This window comes from Thermobia domestica, chromosome 2, assembly GCF_964235325.1.
Source record: "Thermobia domestica chromosome 2, izTheDome1.hap1.1, whole genome shotgun sequence".
Classification (NCBI taxonomy): domain Eukaryota; kingdom Metazoa; phylum Arthropoda; class Insecta; order Zygentoma; family Lepismatidae; genus Thermobia; species Thermobia domestica.
This window is the reverse complement of record NC_137455.1, coordinates 311,388,797-311,411,877: the sequence shown is the minus strand read 5'-3', so window position 1 is coordinate 311,411,877 and position 23,081 is coordinate 311,388,797. Positions and strand designations below refer to the sequence as shown.

At 34.3% G+C, this 23,081-nt stretch overlaps 1 protein-coding gene across 1 annotated transcript in view; it reads left to right on the top strand.

Annotated features, from left to right (window-relative positions):
- The window catches only part of LOC145678620 (venom protease-like), a 75,230-nt gene that overhangs the window by 3,510 nt on the left and 48,639 nt on the right, over nt 1-23,081 (top strand). The window contains exon 2 of the mRNA XM_081748973.1: nt 13,662-13,686. Within this exon, the coding sequence (XP_081605099.1) occupies nt 13,662-13,686 (25 nt within the window). The remainder of the gene's footprint in view (nt 1-13,661; nt 13,687-23,081) is intronic.

The following is a 23,081-nucleotide window of genomic DNA, read 5'->3' as shown; positions in this document are numbered from 1 at the left end:
TTGATTAGTTATAATCCATTTCCAGTGGCCACAAAGAGATATAGAAATATATTGCTCTTTTGTATTTCTTTTCCCAAGGATTCCAAAGGTGGCTCTACGTTTTTGCTTAAAATTTTCGAAATTGGGCGTAAGCAAGTTTCCAGTTTTGATCATCTGTATTTCCTCTGTATTTATCCGGTGTAAGGACCTCAAACTTGTTCTGTTGGACTTTCCTTATCAAAAGATTTCTAAATCTGCCATACTGCCCCCCAAAATCTGAAATTCAGGGTGGGGTTGAGGGCGGCTGCCTTCCTGCCCCCACTGACGCACCTGTCTATCGTCTATCATATGAAACTAGACCACACCCTTTCATGTGGTTTTAGTTTCATTCATTTCGGACTCTTGACTGCGAAGATATTACATTTTGAAATAGAATTCATTTGCTGAATAACACTGAACCTTATTGAACATCGATTTGGATCCATGTGCTCTGAATGCTCCAAATATTATTTTTTTCAATACAATTATTGACTTAATGAAGCAACCAATTCATAGGCTTTTTAGAAAATATTCTAAAGTAAGCACAATATAAAGTGTGCTTCAAACATTACTTTTCGAAAATTTATTATTTTATAATAATATTATTAGCATCAGTGTTCTGAAATAGCAATCAAATTTAGAACTAAAATTTCACCCACCTCCAGATGAATAATTGAGTAAGAGTTATGAACACGTATGTACAACTGCGATAACAATACAATTATGTGAGCCAAATGCTCCAAAGAATGCCATGTTAAATCCAATGGTCATTCGAAAGTCATTTTTCAAACCACTGGTGTTACACAAAGAAGTGAGGGGAAAAAAAAAAAAGCGCGTTATCAGTTATAGCTTACGGAAATAGAAAGTCAGCATTTAAATCCGATATGGACAGTCAAAAATAATTTTCAAAACCGCTGGTGCTACAAAAACGAAATTCGGTACTAAATTAAGATGCATTATCACTACGAAAATAATATTTTTGTTTTTAGAAAATCACCTTGAATCCAATATGGCCAACAAAATTCATTAAAAACCTTTCTAAAAGTCATTTTTTGGCCAAAACATTTTATTTCTGTTATGAATATTGTTCTAAGCGATATATACGGGATGATCGGTAATACGAGTTGCAAGTAAAGAGCAAAAAATCTTAACAAATAAGTTATTACACGATTTTGAAATATATGTTTAAAATCATGTTTTAAACTGTTCAAAATGTTTAAATCATGTTTTTTTCGTATTTTAAACATGTTTAAAACATTTTGAACACTTTTTCTTTTTTTAATTCATGTTTTGTACTTTTGTTGAAAAAACTTTTTTTTTTTTTCAAACCTGCTTTATAATCATACATATTGCACGAATTCGTGCGTATGCAGAAAACTCGTCAAGATATAAAGATACATAAACATACATAGTTGTGACATATACCTACCGATTAGATTAAGATACAAGGCAAAATCTACGCTAAAAAGAAAAAAAATTCCAATACCATCAGTAAACAAATTCATTTACTCATCTGGGAATTCATGCACGGAATAAAAGCATGTAACAGATGCTGTAACTGATAGGTTTTCAATAATCTCCTGAATTTTCCTCTTTGTTCTGTCACTCGAATATATTTAGGAAGTTTCTTATATAATATGGTACCCATATACGTTGGATTCTTTTCGTATAACTTTGTGAAATGATGTTTGCTGGGGATTTTATCTTTAGGCCTGATATAATATTTATGGGTTGCTGGTGTATCAAATAGGTCCAAGTTTGTTTTAACGAAGAGCAACATGCCAAATACGTACAGAGAGGACAAAGGCAATATTTTAAGTTCCCTGAATATTGGCATACGCGAATCATTTATCTTAGCCCCTGTTATAGTTCTTAAAACACTTTTTTAAATCACGAAGAACATATTACTCTCTTGGGAATTTCTTCAGAATATTATGCCATATGTGAGTAAGGCCTGAAAGAGTCTGAAATAAAAGTTACAAATTGTATCTAGTTATAAAACATGTTTGATTGATTTTAATGCATAAAACATTTTATTGAGCTGATGAGCAAGTGAGGATATGAGTGTTTCCAAAGAAAGATTGTGATTTAGCCAAAAGAAATTTTGTTGAGTTAGAGTACATTATTTTTTGATTATTTAATCTGATTTCAATATCTGCGCAATGCTTATTTTGAATGTGATGAATATTTGGAAGTGTCGATTTGTCTGTTTTAATTTCAGTTTGTTTTGGCCAAACCAGTTTTTTAAACTACGGGTTGTCTCGTCAATTTTATTGCAGATAATATCATAACTTGTACCTGTTATAGTTAAACTTGTATTATCAGCATACATAGTGGTATTTGGTAACGTTACATTCTTTGGCAAATCTTTTACATATAACAGAAATAATATGGGTTCTAGTATCAATCCCTGAGGAACACCACTAGAAATGCTTTTAAGATTTAGATTTATAAGTTGCTGATTCAGCTATTTTTGACATAAATAATATTTCAACAGCTTGATCACGATTTTCTAAATAAGATTTAACCCAATAGTTAAGAACTCCTCTTAAACCGTAAGTGTTAAGTTTATGGATAAGAATGTTATAAGAGAGAGAGTTAAAAGCTTTGGATAATTCTAGATACATTCCCATGCATCTTTTGCCTTTGTCCAGGGCTTCCGCGACCTCATTGATATAATTACAGATAGCAATTTCAGTTGATTTGTGTTTTCCAAAACCAAACTGCGTACATGAAATTACAATATGCTTAGATAAGAATGATACAATTTGGTTGAGAATGGATATTTTATGACTTGTAAAAAAGAGACAATAAGGAAATTGGTTTGAAACTTTCGACTTTTGTTTGGGCCCCTTTCTTATATAACGGTTTGACCTTAGCTTATTTTAACTTCTCAAGAAATATACCTGTGTGAAAAGACATGTTAATGAGGTAGAACAAAAGTTCCGAGATATGAATGCTACATTGTTTGATAATGACCATTGGTATTTCATTCAGACCAGAAGATAATTTTGATTTCAAAGCCATTATTATATTATGTACTTCTCTGGCTGAAGTTTGACGTAGAAAAATGGAACCGATAGTTGAGTTTATCTTGCAAATGTTTGGGTGTGATCAAAGGAAATCAGAGTTGGCAGCAAAAATGATATATTTAACATTTGGATACAAAAATTGTGAGATACAAACTGCTTCGAAAATGAAATCCTAAGAACTAAGCACACCCCAGAAAAATATTAAATACACCACTACCTTTACCTAGTGAGAGTTTCAGAATCTCTGTGTGTACATTCTCCTGTAATATTTTTGAGTGAAGACTGGGAATAGGTCAAGTTAAAAAATAATTTTGTTTCACTTTTATGGCTTTAGATTGGGTTAGTAGAGTAGGGTGTTAAGTTTAACTTAGTAGAGTAGGTTAGGTTAGTTGAATAGATAAATTTAGGTCAGTAGAGTAGGTTACTTAATAGAGTAGGTTAGGTTGTTAATAGGGTAGGTTATGTTAGTAGAATAGTTATGTGGTACTGATTAAGAATAGCCCATCATACAAGTAGTAATTTTACGATTAAAATGAATGAGTGTATATGAAAGAGGATTGTGTAGACTATTAAATTCAATTATCCGAGGAATCTTTCACAAAGTTGGAAACGAGTATTTCATTATTACAAATGGAAGGAAGATGGGGAAATGGCGGCCACCGAAGGCAAAAAAGAAAAATAAAACGTTAAATAAGCGATATCTTTCTAATGGCTATAGTAGTCTTTCTACTAGATATAGCACTGAATAGTCACAAGCACGTATCTAATCGATTTATACGATTAAAGAAGTTGGGATATCTATTAACCGGAAATTCCCACACATGTTTAGAATGACAATCAGTCAGCTGTGTAGGAAACGTGCCTGAAGTTGGCCACCCCACCTCTCCCAAATTATACCAAATGTTGCACATCGTTGGTGCATCGTTATTGCACGTTACTGCACTCAGAACTAACGTTAGTGTTATAAGCGTTTACGAGATATTGAAGATTTTTGGTAGGGGGACAACTTCATATGAAGTTAGCCCCCCACCCATCTTTATGCAGACAGATTTTCACAAAACTTATCGCATCGTTAGTGCACTTAAACACACTAAACACTACCGTTAGTGCTACCATTTTTTGGGATTTATTCAAGATTTTAGGTGGGGGGGGGGGCAACTTCAGAAATATCAAATTCTATACAAATAGAGGTACAAACATAGTGTTAACGGCAATCCTTAGTGCATCGTTAGTGCACTTAACGCACTAAGGACTTATGTCAGTTCTACAATATTTTGGGATTTATTCAAGATCTTTGGTGGAAATATCAAATTTTAGAAATATCAAATTTTATACAAATAGAGGTAGAAACATGGAGTTAACGGCAATCGTTAGAGCATCATTAGTGCACTTAAATGCACTAAGCACTAACGTTAGTGCTACCACATTTTGGGATTTATTCAAAATTTTTGGTGGGGACCAACTTCAGAAATATCATATTCCATACAACGTGTCAGTATTTTCAGGAAGCACTAACGAATGCACTAATAACTTTGTTAGTGTATGAAGTGGACGCAAATTCACGCTGACCACCAAAGATATTTTACTTGCAGCACCTACACTAATTAAGCACTAACGTTAGGAGTTGGTGCACGAAGAAGCACTAACGATGCACTAAGGATTGTACTAGAAGTGATCATTAGTGCTTTTTAATTTGGCAGAAATTTGACACAGTGAAAAGCTCCCCTTAAATTTCTTATGTGAGTTTCCTGAGATGTAACTGGCCATAACTACACTAATAGTGAAGCATCTAGAAACATGAACGATGCACTAACGAACGGCTCTAAGTTTTTCGTTATTGGTTGAAGTGGGGGCGCCAAGTTCATGAAGGCTTCCAAAGATTTTTTTTTAGTTGTAGGACTTACATTAATGAAGAACTAATGTTAGGTGTTAGTGCACTATGAAGCACTAACGATTTCAGTAGAAGAGGTCATTAGTCATTTGATTTTGGCAGAAATTTGACGCAATGAAAAATTCCCCATGAATTTCTTATTGGACTTTCATGGCATATAATTGACCATATCTACATCAATAGTTAAGCATTAACGGAACTATGAGTGTTTTGCAGAAGCGCTAACGATACATTAACGAATGGACTTATTTTTCGTTAGTGCTTGAAGTGGGAACCAAGTTCACGCTGGCCCGCAAAGGTTTTTTACTTGTAGCACCTACACTAATGAAGCACTAACGAAAAACTAAACTTAGGTGTTGGTACACTAGGAAGCACTAATGTTACAAGTAAAGAAAACTTTCGAAATTACCGTGAACTTAGCCCCCACTACAAGCACTAACGAAAACAATGGTTTTATTCGTTAGTGCATTGTTAGTACCTCTACAAGTAGTTTCGTTAGTGTTTCACCATTAGTGTAGATGTGGCCAATTATAAGCCCCAAAACTCCCATAAGAAGCACATGGGGAATTATTCATTGTATTTAATTCCAATCACATTCAAAAGCACTAATTACCTCTGTTAGTGCAATTGTTAGTGCATCGTAAGTGTTTCTTAGAGCAAAAACATCTAACGTTAGTGCTTCATTAGTGTAGGTGTAAAAAAACCTTTGGGGGAGTCAGCGTGAACTTCGCACCCACACTTTAAGCACTAACGGAAAAATAGTGCCATTCATTAGTGCTTCTACAAAGCACTAACAATCTCGTTAGTGCTTCACTATTAGTGTAGTTATGGCCAATTACATATCACGAGACTCACAATAAATTTTTGGCAAATTTTTCATTGAATCAAATTTCCACCAAATTCAAAAGCACTAATGATCTATTCTAGAGCAATCATTAGTGCATTGTTAGTGCTTCTTAATGCATCTACACCTAAGGTTAGTGCTTCATTATTATAGGTGCTAAAATTAAAATACCTTTTGAGGCTAGAGTGAACTTAGCGCCCCCACTTCAAGCACTAACTAAAAACTTAGTGCCTTTCGTTAGTGCATTGTTAGTGCTTTTAGAAAACACTAACAGTTTTGTTAGTACTTTACTATTAGTTTAGTTATGGCCAATTACATGTCACGAAACTCACATAATAAAATGGAGAAATTTTTCATTGCATCAAATTTCCGCCAAATTCAAGAGCACTAATGATCTCTTCTAGTGCAATCGTTACTGCATCGTTAGTGCTTCTAGAAAACACTAACAGTTTCGTTAGTACTTCAATATTAGTGTAGTTATGGACAATTACATGTTACGAAACTCCCATAAGAAATCTATTGGGAATTGGGAATATATTGCTAATACAATACACAACAGTAATAATATTCCTACCCCGTCCTCAGCTTGTTACTGACCCTATACGCTTTTGTCCTTTAAATGCAACACGATTAAGTTCCTGCACTGTTTCCATGCCTGTTTCATCCATATTATAAATTTTGCTAGGGAAAAGTATACCTGATAATCACTTTCTCCAAGTTATTGAAACAGCTAGTCCTTCTACTTTATTAAATCTTTTAATTCTGTTTACATTGATTGCATCAAGCTTTTTTTTTTTTTTTTTTTTTTTTTTTTTTTTTTTTTTTTTTACGGAAAGGCTGGGATCTCCCTTCAGAAAAACTTGTAACCAATCTCTTTCAGCCATTCGGTTCGAGTTGTGCTTAATGTTATTTCTTTCAGCGAATACAAATGAACACCCGAAATGCTAAAATCCAAATGCCAAAACTCTAAAATAGTGTTTTGTCACTGATATATGATCTACGTCCCCATGCCTAGCCTTGCTATGAGATCTAACGAGGAAGGTCCATAAACCGTGAGAGTTGAATTTTGATGAAAATTTGTGACAAGATTCAGTTCAAGTTGCTAAGTAACGTAGTAATAGTCACTCGATGCGCAAATGCTTCGTTGAGCTGCTACACCGACGCCATCTTGAAATCCAGTAGGCAATGTCCAAGAATACCCTTTTGGCACAAAAATGAAAAAGCTATTGATAGATCTGACTTCAGTATTGTAATCCAAGCTAGACCACCTATATGTGGGAGTACTTCCAGTGCATGATCGTCATCTTGAAAGGCGCCATATTGAATCGACGTCAAATGTGATAAATAGCAAGGGGGTCATGTGGGGTATCAAATAGCACTGGAATTTACTCCTGAATCCATTTCCGTAACCAAAGTTTACATATCTGTTTTCACTTCAGAGTTAAGAGGTCTCTTACCCACAGGAATATATCAAAAATGTGCTAGTTAGACTTGTGTTATGAAACACATTCGTGGGAGCACTTAAAGGATTTTAACTAATGCAGTATAATAGCTACTATAGCAATCAAATCTTGAGACTAGTGAGAGAAATCGTTAATTAAATTGAAATGTCTGTAGTGAAAAAATGGAATAGCAGCATGCTACAAGTTATACCTATTTCAAAGTGCGATGGAATAGACTGCTGGTCGATGAAACACACGCCTAATAGTGCTGACGGGCAGAGAATACCAAAGGGATTGTTCGGATACATATTAGAAAAATGATATGGACTGGTGCATATTATTTGAACGACCAAAATGGTTCGGATTTTACTATAATCAGTAGGTCCACGTCTCCTTTAGCGTAGCAGGTATAAGTGTGGGACGTTGAACTGTATCAAACCAAAAATCTATTTTAGGCAATTTTACATGGTCCATTACAGTGTGTTAAATTTTCTTCTCCAATCTTGATATCTTACGCAAAGACCATAATTGTTGCATAATATTGCATTCTTTTCCAATACTCATACTTGACAACCAATAATTTACCGTGTATATTACGAAGGTGAAATACTTTAATGTATTTATTGCCAGTTTGTCTAAATACAATCGATTTATTGCTGCCGCATTGAACAATGAAGTGGATTTAAATTATCAGTTCACAGTCAATTCTTAGAAGAAGATAGACCTGGAAACTTAGAATTCACTTTTCATGTGTCTGTTCTGCTATTAGTGATAAGAGAATACACACCTGTTAAAATAGATGGCAATAAATATTACAAGATTCAATACCAAGTTGCAATCCATAAAAAGATTTTCTTCTTGCTTTTTCCTACAACATTAAATAATTAAATATCTACCTTTAACGATAAAACACTTGCTTATAATAAGGGCAAGACTAGTTTTCATATCAAAACTGTGATAAATAACTAATTGTAGCAGGGGTTCACTTGTTCGGTGTACAAGTTATATATATGGCAGAATGTCCATAAAGAAAATGCATTCTGTAGTGTATCGTCAATTTTGTGCGCCAGTCCTAAAGGACATGCTTGCATATGCATGGCAGAAATGTGGGTACGTAACAGGAGCAATAGTTAATTCATTTATAAATGTTCTGGAGACTAGTAAAAAATAGTGTCTGTGATCATGAAGATTGTGACGAAATTGCATTTGTTAAGTGTTCGCACTGCTCCATGATGCTGTGTGCTAATCACTTCGTTTTGGATCTCCATCATCACAGATGAAGAGCAAAAGGTTAGTAGGTTAATATTTGCTTATGTGCACCAGTTAATATTATTTTTCTAATAATTTTTCTATAAATTTTCTAATAACCTCAAGACATATTCTTGTAAAGTCATATGTGCCGTTGCAACTAACTGATATTACAACATTTAAATGCTATGCATAATCGCAACACACATATACTCATATATATAGCGCACTTTGGAATAGGTATAACTTGTAGCATGCTGCTATTCCATTTTTCACTACAGACATTTCAATTTAATTAACGATTTCTCTCACTAGTCTCAAGATTTGATTGCTATAGTAGCTATTATACTGCATTAGTTAAAATCCTTTAAGTGCTCTCACGAATGTGTTTCATAACACAAGTCAAACTAGCACATTTTTTATATATTCCTGTGGGTAAGAGACCTCTTAACTCTGAAGTGAAAACAGATATGTAAACTTTGGTTACGGAAATGGATTCAGGAGTAAATTCCAGTGCTATTTGATACCCTACATGACCCCTTGCTATTTATCACATTTGGCGTCGATTCAATATGGCGCCTTTCAAGATGGCGATCATGCACTGGAAGTACTCCCACATATAGGTGGTCTAGCTTGGATTACAATACTGAAGTCAGATCTATCAATAGCTTTTTCATTTTTGTGCCAAAAGGGTATTCTTGGACATTGCCTACTGGATTTCAAGATGGCGTCGGTGTAGCAGCTCAACGAAGCATTTGCGCATCGAGTGACTATTACTACGTTACTTAGCAACTTGAACTGAAGCTTGTCACAAATTTTCATCAAAATTCAACTCTCACGGTTTATGGACCTTCCTCGTAAGTGCAAATACGGCTCTAAGTATTTGTAAAAACTGCTTACAGAATGCGCAGTTCACATTAAATTTTTCATATTGTGAAAGTAGCAATGTTTTTCTTAGTTTCCTCGAACACCAGTTTTTGGCACTTAGATCATTTAACATTTCAGATCTGCAAATGCTGACCGGTGCAGATAATTTGGAGTTAGAATATATTTTCTAATAATTTCAGTCGTTCTGCAATTAACTTTTTCTCATCTTTCGTGAACATTGAATGTCTCCCGAAAGTAGCTACTCCCTTTCTTTTTTTCATTTCTCTTGCAACGTGCTGAAAGGCATTCCTGTAGCTTTATAAGTAACACGAAGTGATGTTTCCATCATTATATTTTGTAATGCACACTCCAACTCCTTCTGCATCCATGACGCTTTCATAGTAATCCTTTTTGTAGTTTCGGACTATTTGGAAAGATACAGGTTATTGTTTGTGTTAGTAAAGTTCTCCCCTGCTGTATCAAAAGAAAAAGAAACTGATAAAATTTCAATGTGAGGAATGTCGGTCATGCGAAGCTTTTATGTTGATATGCGCTGGTCCTTTTGATTTTATCGCTTTTTCAATAATACTCCATGCTTGCTTTATGAATATTGCCATTGTCCCAAGCTATATCGTCGAAGATATTACACATTTTTTTTATCTAGAAACAAACACTGCAAGGAAATAACATAAACATAAAATTAATCTGAGATTATAACACGAATCTAACCTTACAAATTCTGATTACATATATTAACTACGCTTACCCAGCTTCTAATTCTTTCCATTAATAATAAGAAATACAACGTAAATAAAAATTCACCTCCTACTTCCTCACGTGCCAACAAAGAAATGGTGCGCATAATAGTAAAAGTTATTCTGTCTAGCGGGAGAATGCAGCACCTATCATGAAGCCTCCACACTAACTGCCATTTCCTACCGACCACCATTGCTCCCTCCTCCCCTAATGTTCGAAGTGTAAAGCCATTACAAGAGATATACTAGAGTTAAAATAAGTGAGTGCATATCCAAGACGACTGTCTAACATATAATAATAATAATAATAATAATAATAATAATAATAATAATAATAATAATAATAATAATAATAATAATAATAATAATAATAATATCTAATACAGTCCTCTTTAGTATGAAGTCAGTCATTTTAACCATAAATCCACCATTTGTATGACGACTTATTCTTAACCTGTAGGTGTTTTCAATACACTTGCACCTGTACATATATTTTTCGTATCTGCACTTGTTCACTATCAATTTTCTTCCATACGTTCCTTAGCATCACCCTATGTGGTGATTTTTATGCTGCTTAGGTCGTATTATGGGATAATTATTGACCAAAGATATTAATTTATCCTTCATGTAATGAATTTTCAGACCACAGCGATTGCATCAGTTCCAGTAAAGAAACTACAGCAGCAAATTACCTTGTGTAACTTGTAGTAATGAGAACGCCTACAACCCTATTTTCTTAAATGTCACTGAGCAAACAGAACTAGTGAGTGTGTGAGTAGCCAATCACCATTCTTATTCTGACTGTGCATTTGATCGTCCACTGGAAAAAATAGACACGTTTGCTCCTTGAGAAAGGAAAGCAGACATGTGGCTTGATTCAGCATTCGATATAACCAGGTTCCATTTAAAACAATGTGTTTCTTTTGCTTTTTTTCCTTTCTCTATGACCTTTCCAAGAAATTACTCTATGACCGTTGCCTTAGAAACATAACACTGAAAATTTTAAAAGCGACAGTGCGATTAATATGGTATATTAATCACAGTGCAGTAATTAGTAAACGAGAATGATTTTTTTTTTTTTTTTTTTTTTTTTTTTTTTTTTTTTTTTGCAGGAATGCTAGTTGTAGCACGGGAAGTTTCCATTGTGGTGAATCTTGGTTGTGATCTTGGAAACACGTGCAAAAATTTTCAGCTCAGTAGGTCTCCAGTGTGACGCGTGACGCAGCTAAATATACACTGGTGTTGTGATACCTCGTCACCGTTTCAACTATGTTACAGAGAGTGAATTTGCTGTGCACTCTTGGGGAAAATTAAAATGTAAACATTTGAAGGTAACAAGTAAGAAGGGCGAAATGTAACTTTTTGGCTGATACTGATTTATAGATATCAGTGCGTATGCCTTGAGAAGTAGAATTTCCTATCCTAATATTATAGACAAATAGTGCACACGTTAATCACAGTCAACATTGTTTTTTGTTCCTGCTATGAACTACCGGTAAGTAGGCTGTGGTTCCAAAGTTTAAAATTTTATTTCATCAACTTTTGCCTTCCTTCCCTGTGATTTACATTCGAAATGTACAAATAGGTTTATAGGAGCACCAATCACGTTTATTGTCGCTGCCTTTTTAGGTTTAGTGTTGAAAGGGAGTCTGTGGAAGATGAACACGCATGTCCAAGCATGTCGGTAGAACAACTAAAATAATTGACGGAGTTTAGGATATCATTTTGAATGACTGAATTGCAAACCTTAGTATAATACAACACTTCATGGACGAGAGTAAAGAAACATTGCGAGATAATAATGGAAGATTTAAAGAAATGGATGGTGTATGCACTAGGGATGGCCAGAACCGGTTCCTGGTGGAACCGGTTTTCGGGTCTGAACGGATCCGGTTCTAGAAGATCCGGTTCCGGAACCGGTTTTTCGGATCCAGGTCTAGAACCGGTTCTTCGGATCCAGGTCTAGAACCGGTTCTTCGGATCCAGATCTGGAACCGCTTCTTCGGATCCAGATCTGGAACCGGTTCTGAAAACAGAACCGGTTCCTCGCGGAACCGGTTCCGCTGGAACCGAAACTTTGTGACCATCCCTACGCTAAACCCGAGCTGCTGGCAAGCTGTGAACAGTATGCTAGATGAAATGGTGGAAGCGACAGGCAGGCACCCAGGCAGCGGCAGCTTCTCTCATTTGGCTAAATAAACTGGGTAACTGGCAAACTCATTGGTTAAACAAGCAAACTGGCCAACTTATTTGGCTAAACACCCACTGGTGGACCAAATTTTTTTTTCTGGGGGCACAAGCGGGTCTGGGCGGGGAAGGCACAAGCGCATGGTCCTCTTTGCATTATTTTTGAAGGTGAACTTTATCCCTCCTTTACGGGTCTTTGGGGGCTTTCGGATCCAGGTCTGGAACCGGTTCCTAAGATCCGGTTCTGGAACCGGGTTTTCAGATCCAGATCTGGAACCGGTTCGTAAGATCTGGTTCTGGAACCGGGTTTTCAGATCCAGATCTGGAACCGGTTCCTAAGATCCGGTTCTGGAACCGGGTTTTCAGATCCAGATCTGGAACCGGTTCTTAAGATCCGGTTCTGGAACCGGGTTTTCATATCCAGGTCTGGAACCGGTTCCTAAGATCCGGTTCTAGAACCGGGTTTTCGGATCCAGGTCCGGAACCGGTTCCAGAAGCGGTTCTGAAAACCAGATCTCCGAGAACCGGTTCCTCGCGGAACCGGTTCCGCCGGAACCGGAACTTTGTGGCCATCCCTAGTATGCACGTTTGTTTCTCATTTGTTAACAGAGTGGTAGAAACTAAAACGATGTTGAGGTGTGGTATTGGTGGACTTTTGGCCTAAAAAAAATTGTGTTACCACAACCTACACTCGCCAAACCTGTAATAACTTTCATTCCAAAAATTAAAAACACCACTGATGAAATGTTTTCTTGAGGATGTTATCACCATGCAAAAAGCAATAGCGTGGGCCTTGAATACAATTACGGTTCAAAAGCCATTCAATGACCTACTAGATCCTGCAGTGCTGTCTGTGAACAAAGAAGGATCCTACTTTGAATAAATCGAGATAAGTTTATTCCACCCATTATTTATTTATGTTTCTCAGACCCAATCTCGTTTCCTAGTTGTCCCACTGTGTAAGTGGCAGTAAATGAGCATAAGTGGCACTCATGTTCAAAAATCATGATTTTGATTTTGTTACACTTACTCATAATGAGATTACTCCAAACTTGTAATACATTTACCTTTTTGAACCCATTATTACAAATGTAAAAGATACTGTGTGTATGATGAAGTAACTTTATTATGATAAAAAAAAAAAAAAAAATGAAATGAAATCTTTGAGTTTTAAGTCCCGCCGGTTATGCCGGCAATTTGTTATGATAAAGTAGAAGAATTTGATAAAAATGGTAAGTCGTTAGATTTATTCAACCATTGCTGGAATTTTATGATTTTATGATGCTAAAAGAATATGACCTTCAGCTTATATAGAATTACAACTTGATGTAACCAGTGAGCTTTTTGTGAGAAGAATACTTATTTATTCTTTTGCAGGTAACAAAAGGGCAGGACAAATGTGGTAAGAGTAATGATATAAATATATATGTATAGTTATACCATATGTATTATACTCATGTGTCAGAAACCATAGAGTAAATATGCAGTATTTCACTATTTAACTTATCGAAGTGCAGAGACATTTCTTCCCAAGATATATCGTGATGAGCTATTCCTTCTACGTTATCTTATATAGAGAGGGAAGACGTGCCGACGAAAATATCTGTCAGTAACCGATGTCATTACCGTGTAACGAGATTTGGTACGATCAGAAGGGTTGGAACAACTAAAACAGCTCTCATTTAAACTCTAAAGACATAATTAAGTATTTAAGTGAGTAACCCCTAATGGAAGAAGCATAAACAAGAGTGTGAGAGAAGACTCCCGACTGATTAGGACATTTAATACACCAATCGACTTTTAAGACACTCACATACTGTAAATTCTTCGAAAGAACTCAAATTCATAGTTTAGGGAACTTAAACGATCAGCAAATGGCAGTACAATGTGAATTAAGTTGCTTTGCTTACTCACGTGCATCGCTGTATTCTGTTCTGCGGTCTAGTAAATAGAACAAGTACACAAACAAACTGAATTCGTTAAACACTGTCATGATCCAAACTTCAACGGTTCACAATTCGAGTCTCTGTTGCACCGATAATGTCCGTAAAGTTAGGCATCCATATGCTGGCAAAAGAGCTGAAATGGGTCGGTCGGTTCTTCTCTGTAGCCTGACATCGAGTTGTAATGTGCGATGAATCAGTGTCACTACATAAGAGAGTTTACCATGGCCATCAAGAGAGTAGTGTTCAAAATTCCAAGTTTCAACCGAAGGACTCCTAACATCCTGGAGGTTGTTAACGAAAATAGTTCTACATACATTGTGATATCGAGTGGACTTGAAAGCACCAACGAAAGAGAGAATGGTTATAGAACTGTGCAGAGAAATTCTCTCGTCCTATACGTTGATGATAACCGATGATCTGGTAGATTCTTTTTGATCCATCAGTTTTATTCAGCCGCATGGATTTGCACAGCATATGGACACCAAAACTGATCGTATTTCCTATCGGTACTAGAGCTTGAATTGGGCATTGGTCTGATTGATTTAACAGAATTTTCCGTTGTTATTAGTTTGTGTTGCCGAGAAGATAATTAAAATTACCGAGTTTAGCTTGCTGTTCACTGTTGAAAATTTTCCGTTAGAAAAAATGAAATGACGGAATGAGTGGAAAGCAAACGATAAATTTTTATTTTGTCCACGTGTTGCTCCATTTCAATGTGTTTTACCTTTAGTTTATTTTCATTTTTTCAAAATTGAAGAATTTCTTCTAAGTATTTTTTAAAATTGGAGTCTTTTATCACAATATTGAGCACTTCAATATGAACAGCTATCCGCAGAACCTGGAAGTTCGTAGGTGCATTACTTCTGGGTCATTGGATCTCTCTTTATGTCATATAAATGCTGGATTGTTTTTTTTTTTTTTTTTTTTTTTTTTAACAAAAGTAGTAGTACTGCAAATAGTTGAAATAATTTGCATCACGCAACTTAGGGCACATATAGAATTTTTTTAAAAAAGCTATTTTTGCTGTTGTTTTTTCACTTTTGATTCTTTGAAATAATACTTACCCTAAGTACAATTTGAAGGTTGTTTGGACGAGTAAATGTACTATGTTCTAAGTATAGCATTGACAGTACAGTGTAACCTGTTAATGTTAGTCATTATCGCATTATCGGATCTATTGAAAAGTGGCCGACGAAGACAGATGACCAACTTACAGAAAATAAATGTCTTTTTTGAAGCAAAATCTATTATAAAACTGTAATGTAACAGCTTCTAGTGAGATAGCTAATTATCTATGTAGTATATATATATATATATATATATATATATATATATATATATATATATATATATATATATATATATATATAAGGTGTTTTTAAAAATTGCTTACAATGCTTGGGAGGTGATTCCTCACACTAAACCAAACAAAAAATTTATTTGCAAGTTTTACGACTGTGACTTCGCTTCCGAGATAAGAGCCTCTCAAGACGTAACAAAGCAAACGTTACACCTCACTGAGACGAATACTATCACAGATAGAAAGGCGGTTCCAAGGAGATCATAAGGGAGTCATATGTACACCGTCCGGAAGTCACTATGAAAAGTTCATTGCACGTATTTGCAATGGAATCTTCAAAGGAATAGGGATTTCCAACAAGAACAAAGTATGAAAAAGGGGTCGAACGCAGCATTGAGAACCACGACAAGCAGAAACGATTGAATTACAACACATCGCGACAGCTGACATGAAAACATGAACACGAAACACAAAATCCAAAACGTTGAGCACGGTTGCATACCTCCGTTGCAGACTCCTACATTTGTTCAATCTAGGGCCTCGCACCTTTCATATCCTTAACATGTCTCTAATCTTAAGGGATTTCGAGATATGAACATCTTATTATAACAATTACAACCTCCACCCTTTTCTTCTGTCTAAGGAAAGTATAAAAGAATGACGAAACATATATCCGATTATTTTAAATAGCAAGCCATATACCAAATTTCATGTCTCTACTCTTCAGAAATTCACCGATATGGAAATTTTACAATAATAATTGACCATTTGCCCTTCTTCGTCTAATTACAAAAATCCTTCCTTAGTGGTACCTTATGTTACAAATCCTATGCACTGTCAAATTTACATATTTCTAGCTTAAGCGTTTTGCCCTGAGCGTTGATCAGTCGGTCAGGACTTCTTTCATATAAAAGTAGAAATTATTTACACATCATAAGAACAACGTATGTAATAGGTAGGATTATTAGTTTTTTATTCGCACATCAAGTTTTAAATTTTGTTACTTCAGCTTAATAATGAGTTACTAAACAATACGCTACCTTCTTTACTCTTTTCTTTCTTCCACCTGTGGCAGTAGGTTTAGATATGTCGTCAGTACCACAAAATACTCAAAGCACACATACTGTCTCACTACTTTTATTAGCAAAATACCATAAGCGACCCTGTTGTGCATTTGGAAACAGCTGTTAACATGTGTTGATCAGCAGGTACTGGAACGAAGAAAGAAGTATCCTGTTGTCCTAACTTTCTTTCTTTTTAACACTTTAAACATGAAACCGATCGTTATTTGATGTCAGTTTCTTGCAACCACCCCGGACGGTAAGTTCCTTTCTTGTACTATTTTTTGCTAATTTCAGGTATATAATTTATAGAAAACCAATGCAGAGATACTCGTAATAATTATTGTGTTTTTATTTTTTATTTGAAATTTTAGAAACTTCCAAAAAGTACTTTGATATTAAAATGAATTTTGTTTTCTTCACTACACATTATTGTTTGAAATGTTAAAAGCTGTAAGTACGGTATGTAGAAATATAATGTGGTTGCATTTTTCAATACTGCTTTATTATAATTTTAAGAACTCCAAATTGTTAATATAAGTTAGACCCTTAAATGAAAATACATTTTAAACAATAAGTTTCTCATTAATATGATTACAAAAACATGGGTGGCAAAATTTCAAATTTTATTCCCATTTTCTGGAAAACTACATTAAAAACTAATCTCAGCACACACCAAACACCATTTTGTTTTCTATTTGATTTTAGTGACAATTTTTCATACTTGTCTAAGAAGATTTGTTTTAGAGAAAACGGTTGAGTTGAGTTGATTGTGAGTTTAATGTATCGTTCAGCAGCGAGGCTATATGAGACGTGAACCTACTGATTAATGTGGATTCCGAACCATATGAGCTCCCGCCAGGAATCGAACCCGGGCCTTCCACGCCAACGGCACATACGCTAACCTCTTAGCCACGAAGGAACTATTAGTTAGAGAAAACGGCTACTCATGAAATTTTTATAAAAGAAATACAGTTTTTTATTTACAAATCTAGGCATATATGAAGGTATATAAAGATTTAAATTTGAATGAAGTCATCTCAGATTTTCAATTACGGTCATTTAAAATGGATGCCTCTGAAAAAAATTATGTGCTCCTTTTTTATTGCTATTTGATAATGTTAATCGTGTATTAATGTGATTTTGCATGAACCGTTGCTATAAGTATGTGTGCATATCAGCATTATATTTTCATGATATTATATTTTTTTAGGTATGGTAAGCGATAAGGAGAAAAATAAGATGAAACTATGGATTTGGTGCATAAGCTGATGGTTTCTTTCAATACTATACATGTTGACAAAAAGTAGAAACAGTATGGAACAAGCGTTTTATCTATGTCAAGAAAAAAATGAGGTTCTTCGTTATTCAGTAAACAGTAAACGTGAAGAAAAGGGAACTGGTTACAAGACAATTTCTAATTTACTTGTGAGGTTTAGTGATGTAGGGTGTTTACCAATAAATCCGTCAAGTTTGGCTGATGCAAGTGACAAGGCAACATTGGTACGACATAAAGCTCGCTTTGTCGAATGATGTAGATTGCAATTCAATAAAACACTCAAACTTTGAAGGGCTCAGAAAAGGAAGAAAGAACCAGCGGATAATGAAAATAGTTCTAGGAAATTCAACCACCTTACTTGTTGTTGGAAATAGTTTTTTTTCTTTTTTCTTTTCTTTTCTCTTTTTTGTGAACAGCCAGCCCAAGCTGAAAGTTCATTATGTACTGCATCTACATTCAGCATAGGTGCTCGTGTTCGTCATTGTGCTCGTGCTTCTGCTTGGGAAATTGAGTGTTGGTGATCTTATTGAATTAGATGCAATGTACCATGTTGAATGTCATGTACCATGTCGTTTCAACGAAAATAAATAAATAAATAAATAAATAAATAAATAAATAAATAAAAGAAGGGAACGAAAAGAAACTAAAATAGAATAAATTAACCATGGTTTTATATTTGCTGAACTTATATATCAAAGATAATCGTAGCAGCAATGAAATCACATCCATATTTAAACTTGTTTATCTATGCAAACTGTACAGCATGTGGATGAAAAAACTAGACAGAAAGTTTTCCGAGCACATACATTCCACAAAACTAGAGCACAGAGTATTTGCATATTTCCCGGAGATGGAAGGACAAACAAGGTCAAGAAGTGATGTTAATACGTAAAAATTATGTTGGATAAGCTCTAAAGAAAGTTTGTGAATACGATGCAGAAAACGATCTGCTCATCTTGCTAAATCAGCAAATAGCAAAATACATCTTCACATCTTAACCAAGCTTATCTTCCAGCACTGTCAAAGTTGAGAAGTCTAAGAACCGGAACAAAGTCTGATTTATTGAGACGAGTTGAAGGACTTACACTTACAAGCATTACCAAACCAACAGCAGATATTATCATCATTAAAATCTACAATTGTCGACATACTGGAATTAGGACTGGCCAACAAATAAAGATAATGCTATTCCTACCTACATCAAATTTCAGCTTCAACATGTAAGAAGGTCAAATGTCATCTAGGACGTGTACATAACTAACAGCTTGCAGAGTGACATACGCAGCAAACGGGGAAAAGGAGTTCGAAAACGCGTTGAACCAAGAAGTCCATTTTCTAAAAATTGGGAGAAGTTTCTCCAGGTTGATGAAAATAAGACTAAATTGTACTTCTTGCCTAGAACCTTAGCAACTATTGACATGGACAAAGAGTTATTACTACAAATGGTGTTTAAAGAAAAACTACAACAATTACTTGCCACGATTTTAACAATTTGGTTTACCGTCACCAAGTTACATTTAATAGAAGCACATACAAATATTCAGAAGAAGCCATTTTTAATGTTCGTAATTAATGCAATAGATGAAATTTGAGATGGACTTATATCTAAAATTAAATCCTCATGTATGTACTATATCTGACTTAAGTTGTATGCTTCTATCACTAAAGACATAATTATTTCACCTATTTGCTCCACTACTATAGATAGTCATTACACCATTTATTGGAATTGTCCAGAATGATCCTTGCAGAGGATGATTCTTGATTGTTTGGCCTGATGATAGGGTGCATTATTTTTCTGGTCTACCCTATCGTTGTTCGAGTATTTAAAAAAAACTGCAAGTGATGAAGCAGTTCAAAGTAGGTTTTACCGATCAAGTTATATGTAGGTGGGTCATCAGATCCAATTATGTCATGTGAATACTTTTCATAGTACGAAGTTGGTACCTGCATGGTTGATAATTGAAGTCCATGGTTTCATAGAGTCTGCTCCATACTTGAACGTCCCTGACTTATCAGGTAACAAAATACTTGACCAATCAAGCAGAGTGCAAACATTGTTTACTATCGTATTAGAAGATACTCTGGCGGAAGCTTTTGTATTTGAAGGAAGTCCGAATGCTGCGCATTTTTCTTTATTATGTATAAACACAATAACGTAGTAAGTTATCCAGGATTTTTCTCTGTCCAAGGTCAGACTTACCGTAAAATATAATTTTGAATAAATGCAAAGTATAACATGTTCTATACTTGAACCTTTATTTATTTTATATCCACTTTCAGAAAGGAGATTTAAGTGCTCTGAACTTTGTCTTAAATACACGTTTAATGGCAAATATGCTATTTTTAAAATTTCAGTTTTTCTTTTAAAAGATAGTGATACCGATTATTTTCAATGGAAATCTAAAATTTTTCCTTCATTTAAATGCAGAGGTGACCTAACTCGCTGGCATCCATATCAATTTATGACATACGCCAATATATGTACTATGCGTCAAACAATTATTTGCATGTTTTCCGCGGGATAGTATCTTACTCCTTGCTGCTATCAAAATAAAATACTACACATTATCCCACTTCATCTCGCCAGTAGCTTCCTATTTGCTGATCAGTTAAAACAATATTCCTGGACACCGTAGCGAAAAATGTATTTATTTTTTCATGCATTATACGAAAAACACAAAGCGTGAACGCAATTAAAACAAAACAAGAAATAAATACAATGTGATGTAAAATGCTTTGACTTTTTCGACAAATCACTCAATGTATTGCTTTCATTGTAAGCAAGTTGTGAAGAGCATGACATAGGTGGGAGGTGCATCATAATACCCATCTCATCCTTTCACACAGGAATGTAAGACATATACAAAATATATGTAAATGTGAATAATTAACAAATTTAGATTAGCCAAAATTAAAAGATAAAAATAATTTAGTGTCGGTAGAGCCAAAATTACAAATAAATTTAGAATTTACATTCCTTCAAACATGGGTTCTATTTTAACGTCCCATTGCCTCGTTAGGAACAGTAATGTTGCTTGAAGTTCTGACTTGTGGTCAGATATAATCTTAGTATTAAGAAAATGCGAATTTATCATCTAATTGAATCAGCTATATCCGACAACACAAGAAATCACGGAATGTCTGAAAAGTAAATAATAATAATAATAATAATAATAATAATAATAATAATAATAATAATAATAATAATAATAATAATAATAATAATAATAATAATAATAATAATAATATTTCGTACTTACCCTGCGACTAAGTATATTCAATGAAAACTCCACACACACTTACTAGAAAATACACACATATTTACTTTTAATTTCACTAATTATCAACAGACACAATATACGTATATATGATATATTCGATAATTAAATTTCTTTGTATTCAAGGAACTTTGATTTTTTTATGCAACTAAAATATTTAAAACAATTGTATTTCTTTTTTATCTTCACTGTCACATCATAGTTAAACAACTATATTCGACATTCGTCACTCTGATCACATTTCACTACACATGACTCTCCTGGAAAAGTTCGATTATCCTTCTTCTTTGAGAGTCAATGTCTTTAGATATCTTCTTTTGGAATTAAAATTCCATTTTTAGGGAAACTGCTGAAAACACATAGGCATCTTTAACTCAGTCTTATCCCTTGTGTCTAATAAAATAACATTTTACTGATGTCAAACTGAAGCTCACTAATCAAAACATTATAGTATCTTCGCTTTTTTATACTAAACTGATATTCGTTTACTTTTCCTATATTTTTTTAGCTATAAATTTATGTCAATAAAGATTACACACTTTAACACCAAATAAAATTTGGTTCTTCAGAATAAATATCTTATTTTTATAACAGATATCCAAATAACAATGTGTTATATTATTCAGTGTTGAAGCTATGTATATATCAGCTATATGACTTTAAATCTCAATTTTTCAAAGTGATATCTGATATTGGGGACAGTGGATCTTCAACTAAACGAGATTCTAACATTCTAATATCATTTGCTTCTGTTGCACTAGCTTTCACCAAAACTCGCCTCTTTCGCGGGGCTTCAAAAGTCTTTTTTTTTTTTAATTGTCAGAAGCTAGCTCCACAATAGGGGTTGTTTGCTAGAGGCCTGACTGGAGTATCCCTCTAGCGGTTAGTGTTATCTTTTCTGAATATAAACAACCTCTCTCAGTGACGAATATGCTTTGCTGTTTACATTTATAATTAATGATATTACAGATTAATAAATTACAATTTACATCTAACAAAGATTAAAAAAAAACAATATTTCAATATCCTATTTTCCATTTGTACACTTAGATGGAGTTGTCATTAAAATACAAAATAACTTGTTAGTGGTAGACAGCTGTCTTCTGCAACCCTTCACCACACTCCAAGGCATGCTGGGTATGCAAGACTCAACATACTGAGTTTAAAATTAACTAAAGAATAGCAAACTGCCAAAATAGTTATTCTATAAAGAATATACGGGTGAGGATCGCTATTCTATATACTAATATAACTATATCGGATCTATCCAAGAATTGTTTATAGGTTAGAATTTATACCTAAAAATATATTTCATATTCCAGTACGTTCTGGTAACCCAGGAACAACATCAAAATTGAATTTGTGAAGGTTCGCTGACTAGGCAGCCAGAACCGTTGAACCATCCCCACCGGAGAGGTAGCGGTTCCATTAAAAGTGTGAATATCGTGGTCAGTAGAATAATTTCTCACTTATTGTATTTGAAAATTCGTATCTAGGTGTGTAATGTTAAACAAAAGATTGTTCAGCGACTTTCTGTCGACAATTTTATTTTGTCCATCCTTATTATTTCTTTTTTTTTTTATTCTTACAATATATTGTTACAATAGCTATAATAGAGCAAAAGAATCTTGGTTACAGTATTTCCTAGTTACTATAAGATAGCAATCTTTGATGCTGTAGAGGTCACTAACCTCTATGTTCCTCAAGTTTCAAAAATCATATGGAACTTTTCAACAAATATACCGAAGATAAAGCAGTATTCTGTTCTGCAAATAAACTTGAAAATAAAATAAAATAATATTAGGATGATTAACTTGAAATCTAGTGTATTAAAAGTAAGTACACTAATTATATATATATATATATATATATATATATATATATATATATATATATATAATCTGAATATAAAATTCAGATTACATATGTA